This window comes from Falco punctatus (assembly GCF_963210335.1).
Source record: "Falco punctatus genome assembly, chromosome: Z".
Classification (NCBI taxonomy): Eukaryota; Metazoa; Chordata; class Aves; order Falconiformes; family Falconidae; genus Falco; species Falco punctatus.
In genome coordinates this window covers 15003914-15019469 of record NC_137586.1, presented here as the reverse complement: position 1 = coordinate 15019469, position 15556 = coordinate 15003914, and the positions used below count along the sequence as shown (strand labels likewise).

The window sequence follows — 15556 nt, the reverse complement described above, 5'->3', positions numbered from 1 at the left end:
TGGAAACACATTTATAATTGGCTTTATTTGGGTCAGAAACTTGTCCTCATTATTCCTGGGCTTTTTTGAGCATTTTCTAGTTGAGCAAAGACTTCTGTCTTGCTTGAAAGAGGCAAGAGGAAGCAAACGATAAATAGATTATTCTGATTTGCAAAAATGATACTGGAATCATGTAGCTGACCACCAGAGCTTTTTCTCCATCATTGTACAAGGATGCTGTGCATGTGTCGTCATTTAATCCGAGCTAGCAACCAAGCCTCACGCAGCTGCTCTCTCATTCCCCCCTGCCCCAGTGGGATGGGGGAGAGAATTGGAAGGGTAAAAATGAGAAAACTCACGAGGTGAAATAAAGACAGTTCAATAAGTAACGTAAAAGCAGTGTGCACAAGCAAAGCAAAACAAGGAATTCATTCACTTCTTCCCACGGGCAGGCCGGTGTTCAGCCATCTCCAGGAAAGCCGGGCTCCATCATGCCTAACGGTGACCTGGGAAGACAAACGCCATCACTCCAGATGTCCCTCCCTCCCTTTGTTCTCCCCCCAGCTTTATATGCTGACCCTGACATCGTGCGGTCTGGAATACCCCCGTGGTCAGCTGGGGGCAGCTGTCCGGGCTGTGCCCCCTCCCAACCCCCTGTGCCCCCCCAGCCCCTCGCTGGTGGGGTGGGGTGAGAGGCAGAACAGGCCTTGGCTGGGTGTGAGCGCTGCGCAGCTGTAATGCAGACAGCCCCGCCTTACCAGCGCTGGTTCCAGCACAAATCTGTAACACAGCCCCACACCAGCTTCTATGAAGAAGATTAACCGTATCCCAGCCAAAACCAGTACCGCATGGGATGTACACAGGGGTGCTAATGGCTCTTCAGTGCTGAGAGCCATGTTGATGAAAAATACTTCCTTACATCTTTTGCTAACTAGAGCATCATTGTCTTAAAAGACAATCAGACAAGTAAAAATCCACCCAACCTGCCTACCAGTAAAATGACACCTTCTTCATGTCAGGTCAGGGCTACAGCAGTTAAGCATTGGCATAGAGCAGTCAGTAATTGAGAAGCTCTCACTCACAGGGAATGCTGGGACACGTCCTGAATGGCACATTCTGTATTTTCACACTTTTTATTATTCTGCTCTAACCCTTTTCTCATCTCTCCTGTCTCCCTCAGTATCTCGAACAGTGGTTTGCTATTCCTAAAGATTAGGTCTAGAAGAAGAGAATAAGTGGCAAATAAAACAGAGTTAATTCATCTGTGCAGGAAGCAATTTCCTGTGAGCTGTGAAAGAGCTGAAGTGGGTTCCACCAGCATCACTGAACAGTTGTTTTCGGTTTCAAAGTCTGGATGCAATTTTTCAGCCTCATCTTTGACAGTAAAAATGTCTGTGTAAGAGTAGCATAGATACAAAATGTTAAAATTAAAACATTTTTCTGTTCCTTTTCATTTTTCATGGAATAGAAGAACAAAATGTAAAATGTTTATCATGTTTTATGAATTTATAAAAGGCACTGAATGCTAAAATTATTTTTAAAACATGTATGTTAAAGAAGGGGAGGAAAAGAAAAGAAAACAACTTTAAACTCCTAAAACTTCGTTTCTGGGGTTTTTTTAAGGCTTTGAGTGCTTACTCTTTTGACTGTAATTACCTCTACATTTCCTAGTAAGAGCTTTGCAATTTAATAGTGTCTTCAGCCCTGAAAAAAATGATATAAAGTTGTTTCAGAATGTGTTTTTGCATCTAGTGGAAGTTGGTAAGACTTCATTAATTTTAATAGGCAGGATGTGTTATTTTCAAAACAGAAGTCAGGGTTAGGTACAGTATGAACCACCTGTCTTCCTCTTGGGATCTTTAAAAGATCCAGTTCATAATCTCTGTTACTTATTTCATCGTAGCTTCTTGTAAGTAGCTTTACATCACCTGTCTTTGGTCTTTCGAATTGCCTTTCAATACCTAGAGCAGAATGAAAGCGAATGCAAAAGTTTGTATTTATTCTGCTAATATACATGGAATTCAATATTAAAAGAAAGAAATCTTTCCTACTTATGTCTTAAAATCAAAGAAAACAATGAAGCAGAACAGTCTTAACAGACTGCTTGTGTCGTCACTAAGTACGTCAGTATCAGTAGAAAAAAAAAAGTTACTTTTGTAGAGTGGATTGGTACACCCATTCTATTTCTAATTATTGTTACTTCATGCCACTGTAAAAGTGAAAGACTGGGGGGGGGGAAACTTTTTTTCTTTGGAGTCCTATCTTAAAGCTTCCTGTTTTGTGGGTGACAGCATCATGTATGACAAGAAGTTTCTCAAAAACATGTCTTAAAAAAACTTGTTAAAGTGTTCCAATATATTTGTTATAATGGTTGATCTCTTCTTGTTTTAACATCCTCTGCAAAGGTAAAACAATCCTCTTTGTTGTACAATACCTATAAGACATCTAATGGAGCTGTAAAGTTTTTGAGAAAATTATTTTTGAGAAATAATGAAGGTAAGCCTGCTGTTGGAAACAGAAAGGGTATTAACCAAAACCATGGAAAACCAGCCACAAGTTTTTAGGTGTTTGATGGTTAGTGGTTTGGTTTTTTTTTTTTTGTTTACCTCTTGCTTTTATTTATTAGTAGAAAAAAATGTGAAGTGGTTGAGTGGACTGTAACTCATTCAGTTGTTCACTTTTTAAGCAGTCAGGCAAAACCCCCTACTTCCTCCTTAGTAATACATCTGTTTAGTGATGTTCATGTTCTGTAGTATAGAGGATATATATTTAATTTTCTGAAACTATGAAAAAATCTGAACAAATAACTACTCAGTCAAAACCTCGTTTGGGGAAGGGTGAGGAGAGGTGTTACAGGTTAATTGTTTTGGAATGGTGTTTTTTGCCTTTCAAGTGTGTGCAGGGTCTTGCTCCTTAATCTGGTGAACTGATTTTCCTAAAGTAGCAGCTGAGGACTTCCATGGTGCAGGACCTCTTCAGTAGTGTAAATGAGCATTAGCTGTTAAAATCTGGTCCTCTATTCTGTCTCAAATTTATTGCAAAATTTTTTTTAGTTGAAGAGTGACTTAATTAATGGATGCAGGTCTTGTGTTCATCTTTGCTTTTCAGTTTACGGTGTTTAAAGGGTGTGTGTTTGTGTTTGTGCCATAGCTACGTAACTTAGGGTGAAGTTAAATTACACCACAGTTCTAGGCAGATCAGGTACTATGCCAGAGGATATTGGGGTGTTACTGACAGTTGTCTTCCAAATACTATAGCAGCTTCTGTTGACCATTCTATCTTTTGTAGTCTGCAGCAACCTAAGGATCCCTCTACAAAACAGGGGATTTTAGTCTTGGCTAATTAAAACAGTTGAATATTTATTGAAGAATCTACTGCCATATGAATTAATCTTCTAGTAGATTTTGTAATCTGCTGTGTCATTGCATAGCATTTTTTTGTTGATAAATTCTTGGAAAAAAGTACAAAAAAGGCAGGCATAGTTCTCTGCAAGAGTCCTCTTTTTAACCTTCTCCTCTTATGATAAAATGATACTAAACTAAAACACAATCAGGAAGAGAGTGGCAAAGTAAATTGACAAACAGAATTTCAAGAACAAAAGCAACAGTTTTGAGGACTTACCATGTACAACCAAGTAATAGATTAAGTGGTCTGCCTGGTTGTATCTAGGAAGCAGAATGCTGGTGAATCTGTGAGTATATTTAGAGAAATACTATGAAGAAACCAGAGCATCTTTTCTTTCACTTTTGGCAGATGATCACTGTGAATGCTTCATTGTTCCCCAGTTCTATTACTAATTCTTTGATAGCAGTTGGAAACGATGGCCTTCAAGAAAGAGACAGAATGGTTCGAGCATGTATAGCCATTATCTGTGAACTAGGTAAGATAACTAAAAGCTAATTAAGAAAAATTTTAATTTGGTTATCATCAGTTTTCTAATACGACTCATCTGTGGGTTTGTATTAAATAGATTTTATTGAAGCAATCAAGGGCATTCAGTTAAGAACTTTAGCATGTTGCTCATTATTAATGTCAGTTTCATGGATTTCAGTCATTAGTTTGATATATAAAACAATATAACTTTAACTTAAAATCTAAATCTGTTAAGTGAAGTACCTGAAGATTTCAGATGGTGTTCTTTCCTTGAAGACTTGCTGATTTTTCATTTACCTTAAAAACATTTCCCTACTGCAGTTGAAGTTTCTAACACTAAGGGATTGGAAGTAGGGAAAATTCCATACATGAGATGCTGACCAATGTACAAGCATTCAGAGAACTACAGAAGATCTTACTTTAAAAACTTTTACAGCACATACTGTGGTTAGCTAGCTTCTGGAAGGCAATATTATGTGTCCCTATACAGGCTATCTGGACAGTGGTTTGTACTAACTCCCTGTACTTACATGTGGGTATTGATTTTTAAAGCTTTTTTTTTTTTCAAAATCAATCAATGACAAGTAACTTCAGTAATGTTTTCAAGATACAAACTTCTGTTGTAAAGAAGTAATGTGCTGTTACTCTTTTATATTCTAGTATAAATATTTTATCCATGTCAATCCAGTGAAGCACAAAACTTTTTTGTAGGGAAATACAGAAACTACTCTATGGAGACTTGGTTGGAAGTAAGTTGGGAAATTGCTGCATAATGGCAACTGACTGACCAGTATCTTTGTTCATGATAAATTAATCCAAAATCCCAGTTCATTGCAAATGTCAGTCAGTTCCATTAAAAGCCTTACTTACACCTCAGCAGTGTCCAAGGAGAAAAAGATTTTATGTACTAGAGACAAGTTTGTTGTATTGGAAGCCATGAAATGTTTTCTTCCCTATTACTGGCCAAAGTGACGTGTTTTTGCTTTATTTAGCACTTCAGAATCCGGAGGTGGTGGCTCTTCGAGGTGGTTTAAGTACCATCTTGAAAAATGTGATTGATTGTCAGCTAAGCCGAATAAATGAGGCTCTGATAACTACAGTTTTGCACCTCATTAATCATCCAAAGACCCGACAGTATGTGCGAGCAGATGTAGAATTAGAGGTGGGTTCAGTTTTACTTGCTAAATAATAGAAATTAAATACTGTATGTTTAGTTTTTGTCTCAAGATTTCACCCTCTGTGATAGTGCAAAACGTTTAAAATATAACATTTTAGGCTAAGAGCATAATGAAATATAAAGTAGGAATAATGTGGGACTGAGGAAAGAGCAAGACCCATTTAACTGTATTCTCATGTGAAAGTAATGCATGTCTTTCTTTTGTTTAGCGAATTTTAGCTCCTTACACAGATTTTCACTACAGGCATAATCCAGACACAGCAGAAGGACAACTCAAGTAAGTGTTAGTGCTGCTACTTGTGCTACCAGTTGTGTTCATGGTATTGGAATTAAGCTGGTTTTCTTTCCACAGTGAAAATAAAAGCAATGCCCTAATACTAAACTACTTGAAGTTGGATATAGTAGGTTAGGATGCGACTTTCTGCGATACTGTTAAGCATTTAAGATTTAAAAGGCTTGTTTAGCCTGCAGAGGAGAAATTTGGGGGGCACCCTGCTTCAAATAGCAGCCTTTCTAATACCCATGAAGCTATCAAGAAGATGTAGCCAGGGCCCTGCCTGGTGGTGAAAGGTGGGAGGACAAGAAGGAACATACAAAAATTGAAGTGAGAGGTACCAAGTCGATGGAAGGGCCGGGATTTTCTGTGAGGCTAGTAAAGTGTTGGAACAGGCTGTCCAGACAGGTCCTGCAGCCGCTGTCTTTGAGAGTTTCTAAGGCTCAACTGGATGAAGCCTTTAGTATAACTTGGTCTGGTTTGATACCTGACAACTTTGTGCAGGAGTTTGGACGAGAGACCTCCTGAGATTTCTTCCAACTTCAGTTATTCAGTTCTTTTTTAATTTTGAAAGGGCATTAGATGCTTAGGTCTGGGTAACTGAATAAGGTCCAAATCTTTAGGTTCCTGCTGTAGACTCGCTGTCAGTGGAGATGCAGAGTGATTCATCTGACCACAGATAGATGTTTACCTTGTGATGTTATCCTCCTGCCATGGAAACTCCCCTGAAAAAGGAAAAGTAGCAATACTTAAAAATTCCAATCTTTGTGTGTATATACACATTGCCTAAATACATATGCACATATATATGCTTATATAAAAGACTTCTCTTACTCTGGACTTTGTCCCCATCTAAGATCTCAGTGAACTTTTTACTTGCTATGTTTTATAGTAATTAACTGTATTGTGACACTGTTGTTTTAATGATAGGGAGGACAGAGAAGCACGGTTCCTAGCTAGTAAAATGGGAATAGTGGCTGCATTTCGATCATGGGCAGGTAAGTTGTTTTTTTGTTTGTTTGTTTGAAGCTGGGTGATTGGAAAGGGAATTTTACTTTCTAGTATGAGTGGTTTGTTTAAACACTGAATCCGTCTCATTTGACATGTCTCACTTCTATCAATACCTTCCTATAATGCTACTAAGATGGGGTTTGATACTGTAAAATTGGAGGATGCATACATAGTTTTCTTTGATTACTGACAGGATACAACTACCCCCCCTGCTCTGTATCGAATACCTTGTAAGTTGTACCTTAGTGGTGGTACTTGACATTTGATGGGTGAGAGGATGTTGAGAATAACATCATACCATAAGACTTTGCCTTTGAGATGGTTCTGCCGCTTTAAATAACAAATCTTTATGTGAAGAGATAGATCAGATTAGTTTCATTAGCACCTGCATTTACCAGGTGCCATAGCTGAAGACAAATTGTCGTTTGGGATTTTTCATGTAGAATGCATTTCTAAACCAGAAAAGCAGGTTTCTGCATTTTTCTAAGTCTTTTCTCTGCAGTGTTAGAATGTCTAACATGAAGACACTGCTTCAGGGACTGCTTATCCTTTTAGTTGAGACAGTGTCTTGCAAATAAACTCGGATCAGTTGGTATGACCATTACCGATATTTTGAGCAGGATTTTTATAGGCTGTACTTAGGAAAAGTTCAGACTGTATAGAAAGCTTTTTTCATTGTAAAACTATTTGCTTTATTTTTTAGTGTTCAGAAAACAATCACTAAGCTTAACTTGATATCCAGATATCCTTCAAAAGTTTCTCATATGTATTCTCTCTTGTTTGGGGAGGAAGCTTGGGAAATTTATGAACAACTTTGAAACTTTCAGAAAGCAGTTCCTGACAAGAGTGTTGCTGCACTATCCCTTACTCAGACACTTAGAACTAATGAGATATGCCTGACAGGTCAAGTGACTGAAGAAACAGTTGTCTTGAAATACGTTACTTGCTGTGGCACTTTCACTGTTACACATTCATCCTTTTTTATATTATTTGTTAAGTTGGGGACTTAGCATTGTAAATGCTTTTGGTACAAAAATGTCCTTACACTGTCAGTCTTCCAAAGGACATCTAGTTGAACCAGGCTTGAGGATGTTCTTTGGTTTTGTTTTGGGTTTTTGGGTGGGGTTTTTTTGCCTGTGTGTACTACCTGCTATGCTCTGCTGTTCTGTTCTCCTTATTTTGCAGACTGGGTTATTCTTTAAAGCTGGTGGTTACTATGTGCTTTATCCTCATGTGTGATGTCCTTAGAGATAAAACTAGGGCATGCAGCAATGACTGCATGCACCCAAATCTATTCCTGTGTTGCAATTTGGGTATGACTCCTACAAGCTCTTAGAAAAGACCTTTGAGATGCACCGTAGAACATATGTAAAAGCCCTCAGTGTGTCTGTGGCCACATGTGTGTCTCTTTTTAAGTTTTTGTGACATGGAAGTTTTGGAATTGGGGACTTTCAAGTTCGTAAAAAGCACATGTCATTGAAGTTATTCTGTAGTAGTGAAAATACACAGATGAGTGGGTGCTATTTTTCATCTTCTAGTAATTTTTAAAAAGTACCAGTTTGGTTTTACAACGTAAGACAAAAGTGCAAACGTGGATTCTTTTTGTTCATTTAAAGTTGCCTTTGGAGAAACTAGTTTGTTTTTCTGGATAGCATGTTTCTGTAAGTTTTAATTTACTCTGTGAAGTATGAAGAAAATGATCAGGGAAATGAGCAAGGTTACAGTCTTTGCAGACACATTTTTAAGGAAAATTAAAATAAATTGAGGCTGAAAATCTGTGTAAACTTTAGGTGGTATTCTGTATCGTTTAGAAACAATCTGAAAGTTTTCCTCGTTCATATCGAAATATCAAACTAATTGAGTAATAATACAGTATAAAATGACCAAATTATAAGAGGAGCTTTGAGATTTTATGCAAATTAGATCAACTGTGTTGAAACTCCTGGAGGTGAGCACTAGTCTTTTGGGAAAAGATGGCTTAAAATGGTGCACAGATAATGGTATTCCAAGTATGTTTAAACGTGCTGCTTAGAATTTGCCTCTAAGATTAAAAGAAACTGAAGTTGTTACATTAAGACACGGCTCTTGATGGAGAAACTTCTTATAGTTTTGCTGAGGTGATGCAGATCTTTTAGGATTCATTGCTTTTATTGCTTTTAATGAATTTATATATTCATTGCTTTTATTTTTGTCTTTCTGCCATTTCTTTCATGTAAATGTTCTTTTTGCAGATAATTTGAAAATACTCTTTACAGTAGAAAGGGCAAAAGTAGCTATAGCTTTTAACAAGGAAACAAAGTACTGTGATTAGAAAGTTTTGTTAAATAACACTGCTTGGAAAGGAGATGACATTATAATGGTGAAAATGTTTATGATTAGTAATCTTCGTCATCTGTGCTTGTACTCAAACTGGAAATAAAACTTACAATGTGTCTAGTGCTTTTTTTTGTCGTTGCTGAGGGGATATTATTATGTATTTAATGTTTTCTAGGTATTATCAGCCTATGTAAACCTGGAAATTCTGGGATTCAGTCTCTTATTGGGGTACTCTGTATACCAAATATGGAAATACGGGTAGGTGCTAAATATTTCATACTGATGTAGGAATAATACTGGGTGTTTTAATTAGCATATTCTTGACATTGTAACAATTTAGTCGTTTAAACGGAGACTCCAACTATGAGACCACTGCCCTCAAATTCGTTTGACCCTCAAGTTCAAGTCTATGATTCCATTATGAGGTTCCTGTGAGAATGGAAGCATACCCTGTATGTCTGAGAGGGGGACATGGAGGAGAGAAAAGTACATAAATTAATTTTTCTGTAGTCACAAGGCAAAGCAAGTTCACAGTAGCTGCACTTAAGAGTTTAAAGCATAATAATCAGAGTTTGAATCTGAGATAATAGGTAATTGGGAAGAAACATTTTTATTTAAATCAAGAATTTGATGGTGGCAGCGCTGTTCTGAAAATCTTTAATCCCAAGTAGCCTGAGCTTCTGTAGAATTCACAGTGACAATAGGGCACAGTTCTAAAATAAACAAGCCCCTTCTACAGATTATTTCGGTTAATGAAAATAAACATGTTCTCAAAAAGAGATACACTGAAACAAATACACCAATTTTAGCGTTCTGTAGTAATCCCAACTTCAACATTAATAGTGAACAAAAGAATAATTTTTGTAAATCTGTAAAATTCCTGTTGTGTGTGTTTGGTTTTTTTGGTAGCGAGGTCTGCTTGAAGTTCTCTATGATATATTTCGCCTTCCTCTCCCTGTTATTGCAGAAGAATTTATTGAGGCACTTCTCAGTGTAGGTAAGTATTTAGAACCAGTTCATAAGAGTTCTCTCTGTTACGCTCTTCTGCAAATTTGAACCCTTCACTGTCTATATTGTAAATTAAGGGTATTAACTGTATCACTGAATTAATTGTGTGCTCTAAAGTCTTCCTTAAAATTCTTTATCAACTGTTAAATTTGTAAGTTTGGTCAAAGGTCAGCAGTGGAGCATAAGGGAACATTTGCACAAAAAACTGTGTAAACACATTACTACAAATTGGATTTCTTTGAAGTGTTAAAGCATTAGTAATGTTAGAAACAATTAGAAGTGTTAGTGAATGTTACAGAAAAGTTATTAAATAGTCTTTTCTGTTTATTGTGTGTCTGCTAGCTATCTCCTCTGCACTTTAGCAGACTTTTACTTTTCCTAGAGCAAGTGTATGCTTTTTAATGTGTTTAGTAGAGTTAGCCTTTTATCTTTAGAATCATTCCTTTGTAAACCCAAGAGTATCTTCTGCTTTGTCTCACAGTGCAAAAGGCTGAGCCCCAAAGGAGCAAGTTTCAGCCTTAAATGTTCCAGCAATTGTCTTTTCTGACTTTTGGTTATAAATGTTTTGTCATACAGTTGATTATGAAAACTTAATCCTTATTCTGTGTCTCTAAGTAAATAAATTATTCTTTGTTGCAGACTTGCTATTTTGTGACATATGGATGTGCATTTTAAAATTTTAGGTGTTATGATATTTTTTTGTTTTGTAAGTTCAAAGTGTTTATGAATTGGAAATGCTACTGTTTTGGCTGACACAAATACAATATTTCTCCTAGTTTAGAAGTTAGCCTTGCTTTATTCAGGAATGTGGATTGGATGTCTTGTTTTCTATAATTTTCTATAATACAAAACCTGAAATAACATTTCTTGGCAAGAACTGCTGTGTACCTACTGACAGCCATTAAAATAACACTATGAAATCCAATGTTGTAATTACCATCGTCCATATTTTCTTGTTTTAGATCCAAGCAGGTTTCAGGACTGCTGGAGACTTTCTGACGGCTTTGTAGCTGCTGAAGCTAAGACTGTATTACCCCATCGAGCCAGGTCAAGGTGAGCATTTAATGAACTCTGTCTAAACCTTGGTTTTGTTCTCTGGTGGTGTTGACAAAATATTTGGTTTTTTTCTTGCAGAAACACACAATAAGAAACGGACTTTCTAAACTGTTGCTTTACTTTTTTTGTCCTTAGGCCTGATCTCATGGATAATTATCTGGCTTTAGTGCTTTCAGCTTTTATTACCAATGGACTTCTAGAGGTAATTATTAGCTTTAAGTTTGAATAGATGCTTGCTACTTTTTTCCTATAAACATTAAAATAAGATGTTACACATTAAATGTTGTAATAACTTCTTAACTTTTTGAAGGGTCTGGTTGAAGTGATCACAAGTAGTGATGACCATGTGTCTGTTAGAGCAACTATCCTTTTAGGAGAACTTTTGCACATGGTAAGTAAAACCTTTTGCTGAGAATGCGTAATATTAGCAGCTAGTTTTGAATAGTTATTTCCTATTACACCATTGAATTTGTGTTACAAACTTGGAACATCTACTCTTCATCAGAATGGTGGGTTAACTTACATTACGTCTTTTGGCACTTCATATATGAAAAAGTGTGAATCAACACAAAAACTGTTGGAAAGTACTGAAAGTGCTAGGGGTTCTGCTCCAAGGATAATCCTCAGCTTTCAGACTCTCACCAATACACTTCACTGCCTCAGTAGCTAGTTGTATTTTTTAGCTGGAGTCCTGCAAACTCACCCATCGGTGTGTTTGGGAAAAGGACTGTTGCTGATTTTTTTTCTTTTCTTAGAATGATGGTAGCCCTCTGGCAGTGTGTTTAGCTTTCTGCCTCACAGGCTAAGCAGGTGAAACTTTTTAGTATTCAGCTTGATGTGGCTGGGGCACTTGATACTACTTACTCGAGCAGCTCCAGCTTGGTGGAGTGCTATCTCAGCACTGCTGTGGGTAGCCCCTGCTACAGAGAAGCTGAAGGGATCTTGCTTTCTTCACTTCCCTCTACCTAACATATATTTTACAGTAGGTTCTCTCTTAACCTAAATTATTTTGGTATAGAGATGGTGATACTGTTTTCATATACAGTCCAGTGCTACCTTTTAATCCTCTACGGAGCTGTTATTTATATGTAAAGTAATACAATTTACCTTTCTTGCAAAACAGTTCTCTTAGTTTTCATATCCTCTTGATAAGAACAGCATACGCAGCAGTGCACACTTTGATCAGTTCTCTTGTGTTTTTGTAATCTTTTTCCACATAAACTATACGAGATTGTAATATAGTGAAATACAACTTTGTATTACAGAAATTTAAATATGAGTTGCCAGACTTAGTCTGCATCTTCAGACAATTGACTCATTTCAGTGGTGCTTAATGCTCCAAAAAATGATCAAAATCTTCAGATGTAGGACTGCTTACTACTACAGTGATTTATAACACACAACAAATCTGTTCTTCAGTCTCAAGAAATTCCAATTATTTTAAAAAATATTACTAAAGAGTATTCAGTTAACAATTTAGTCTAAAAAGAGGAATTTGTAATAACGTATACTATTTTCTGGTTTCCAGAATTCTTTTAAATGGGAGTGACTATCACTGATGTTTGTGTGCTGTAAAGCACAGCTGTTCTTTTGTTTTCTGAAGACATAAATCATTAGTCAAGAGATGATTTTTTTGATTTTTCAAAACACTGAACAAATATTTGCACTTCTTGAGTTGTTTTTTTAGTTTTAATTTCTTTACCTTCGTTATTATTTAGTTCCCAAAAATACTTAGAACTACCTGTTTCCCAAAATAAAAGCAATTAGATATCTAGTAACTTAGAAATCTGTTAATTAATCAGAATTTTTTATGCAGAGAGGTTTTAATAGAAATCATCAACTTTAATGGTATTTCTGATTTTAGATTTTGATAGTACTTTCATACACATGACATAAGGGTATCTGATGCTTTGCATGTTTTTGCGTGTTACCACTTAAACACCAATGCAGACAGTACAGATTAGAAGGCTCTGAAATTGTCTTAAATTAGTTTCAGTTGTATTTCAAAATTATTAGTTAGATCAGATATTCAACATGTGTAATTATTGCTTTGATGTTATGCAAAAGGTAATTATTTTTTTTTATGCATTTGTGAAAAGTAGTTTCTTCAAATCCTGATCCTAAAGAGATGGCTGAAAATGTAGCAAGTTATTCTAACTGGTCTTTTGTTGTTTAGGCAAACACAATTCTTCCTCATTCTCACAGCCATCACCTGCACTGCTTACCAACGCTAATGAACATGGCAGCATCTTTTGACATCATGAAAGAGAAAAGGCTGTAAGTTACCCTTACATCTTCTTTCCCCCTGCAGTTGAGGAAAAACCTGCATTATAAGTTTCCTGGTGGCTGAAACCACTGCTGGTCTTTATTTAGAAGCAAATGTGTACATATGGAACATTCTGTCACAGTTACTAAGGAAATAGTTTATAGTGCATCATTCCAGAACTGTTTACAGTAATGTGGTGGGTTGACCCTGGCAGAATGCCAGGTGCCCACCAAAGCCACTCTACCACTCCCCCATGTCAACTGGGTAGGAGAGAGAACATATAACAAAAAGCTTACGGGTCAAGATAAGGTCAGGGGGATCACTCAGCAATTACTGTCACAGGCAAAACAGACTCTACTTGGGGAAATTAGTTCAATTTATTACCATTCAAATCAGAGCAGGATAATGAGAAATAAAATTAAAACTTTAAAAAACACCTTCACGCCCCCCCCTCTCCCCCCTTCTCTCAGAGCTCAACTTCACACATTTCTCTGCCTCTCCCTCTAACCAGTGCAGGGGAGTGGGGAACAGGGGTTGCGGTCAGTTCATCACGTGTTTCTGCTGCTCCTTCTTCCTCACACTCTGCCCCTTCCCTAGCATGGAGTCCATTCCACAAGAGACGGTTCTCCATGAACTTTTCCAGCGTGAGTCTTTCTCACAGGAGGTAGTTTTCACAAACTGCTGCAGCATGGGTACCTTCCATGGGTGTAGTCCTTCAGGAATATACTGCTCTGGCCTGGCTCCTCTGAAGGGTCACAAGTCCTGCCAGCAAACCTGCTTCAGCATGGACTTCCCACAGGTCACAGCTTCCTTTGGGCCTCCACCTGCCTTCAATGTGGGGTCCTCCCTGGGCTGCGGGTGGATATGTGCTGCAGTGGTATCCTCCATGGCTGAGGGGGACAGCCTGCATCACCATGGTCTTCAGCATGGGCTGCAGGGGAATCCGCTCTGCGCCTCCTGCTCTCCTTTTCACTGACATTGGTGTCTGCACACTTTTGCTCTCACATGTTCACACAACTCTCTCCTGCTGTGATTTGTGTTGCACAGATTTAGAATTGTGAATTTAGAAATGTGGAACTTTGGCAGGAAAGTTTTGATACTGTATTTCAGAACACTGTTGCATAGATTGCAGGATTTTTATGCAGAATTTTTCTTAAATGAACCTGTCACTATTTGACCAAGCAACATCCAAGTCATGTTCCTTGTGTTTGACCTCTCAATTGTTTCACACTTCTTTTTTGGCATTTTGATGCAATTAAGTTTTCAAAACTATAAAAAAGCTTGTACCATTTTTTTTCTTCTGTTGTTGTTTAGCTCATTAAATAATAATAGACAAAATCAGTGAGTTGTCATTAGTGTGAGAAAGAGTAAAAAGTATAATACTGGCAGGGAGCTGGATTTGGGTTGTTTGTTTTTTTTTTTAAACTGGCTTTTTCTTCAGAAGAAAATGGTAATTATAATGATAGTAATTATGTTGAACAAAAGCACCAGAAAGCTTTAAGTTGCACTGATAATATTTTCAGTTCCTTCCCTTCCATTTAAATATAAGAATGTATGAACAGAAAGCTTAAATTTAGTGCAGCATTCTGCAGTAGTATGTGATCAAGCAGTTATCAGGGAACTGTTTCATAGTGGTGGTGCCAATCACATGAGGTATGTTTAAGCAGCAAAAAACATTTATAGAACTGTTTTATTCTTTGAACTAGAAATACTTTGAACTAGAAATACTAGAAATAGAATTCCAAGATCTTAAAATCCTATGGGATTTTTGGTTAAATTATTTTTTTAGAATTTCTCTGTACATTTACTAATCTTACAATTTAACCTCCAAAGTGCTCTGTCATAAAATAACATCTCATGGGTACTTCACATGATTCAAATCTCCTGAGGAGAAGTCAAAGAATTTGATAGATTCACGTACTTTCAAAATTTGTTTCTGTAACTCAGTGTTCTTACTTGCATTTCTTTATAGAAGACCATTTACATTGAGTGTGGGTTTTTACTGAAAGCAAATTATAGGAAACGTTTTTGTTAATTATTCTTACCATTCCTGATCTGCCTTGTCAGATGAGTATTCTGATAAATGTATAATAACTTTCTATTTTGTCTTTCATTGTGTTGTCAGTGATAAATTACAGAATCTTTCTGAATTGCTACTATAAAATGATAAATGCTGTTTGTGGAGTGCTTCCAAAAAACAGTGCTCTTCTGCTTTTTAGTTTTGAAGGTTTCATGTAGGGAGATTTTGATATGTGAAAACACGGATACACCTTTTTTGAAAAATAGGTGAAACTCACAGGGTATTTCACTTGGTCAAAGTTGTGGGATGAAAGGAAGGATGAAGAGCAAAAGGGATGCTTTTCTGGATTACCTTGGCGTTTTTTGCTTTCTGGCATTTGTGGGCACACTGATAGAGTAGTAATAATTGTTAATTTTTGTTTTGTTTGAATAAAATGATTTTGTGAAAGCCATGTTTTTTATTTGGGGACCTTGGTTTTGGTCAGCACTCTGCATTGTTTCATACTCTGAAAAACCATAAGTGCTGGTATGGTTTAAAATTAGATGTGACCAAATTCAAAGACTTTTATTTGTTTTA

The 15556-nt window shown here is 36.8% G+C and overlaps 1 protein-coding gene across 2 annotated transcripts in view; it reads left to right on the top strand.

Annotated features, from left to right (window-relative positions):
* RICTOR (RPTOR independent companion of MTOR complex 2) overlaps positions 1-15556 on the top strand; it is a 92796-nt gene that overhangs the window by 37235 nt on the left and 40005 nt on the right. For both annotated transcript variants that reach the window (XM_080372106.1, XM_080372105.1), the window contains exons 7-16: positions 3733-3859; positions 4845-5014; positions 5239-5306; positions 6234-6301; positions 8806-8888; positions 9540-9627; positions 10601-10691; positions 10830-10896; positions 11005-11085; positions 12871-12971. In XM_080372106.1, the coding sequence (XP_080228232.1) occupies positions 3733-3859; positions 4845-5014; positions 5239-5306; positions 6234-6301; positions 8806-8888; positions 9540-9627; positions 10601-10691; positions 10830-10896; positions 11005-11085; positions 12871-12971 (944 nt within the window). The remainder of the gene's footprint in view (positions 1-3732; positions 3860-4844; positions 5015-5238; positions 5307-6233; positions 6302-8805; positions 8889-9539; positions 9628-10600; positions 10692-10829; positions 10897-11004; positions 11086-12870; positions 12972-15556) is intronic.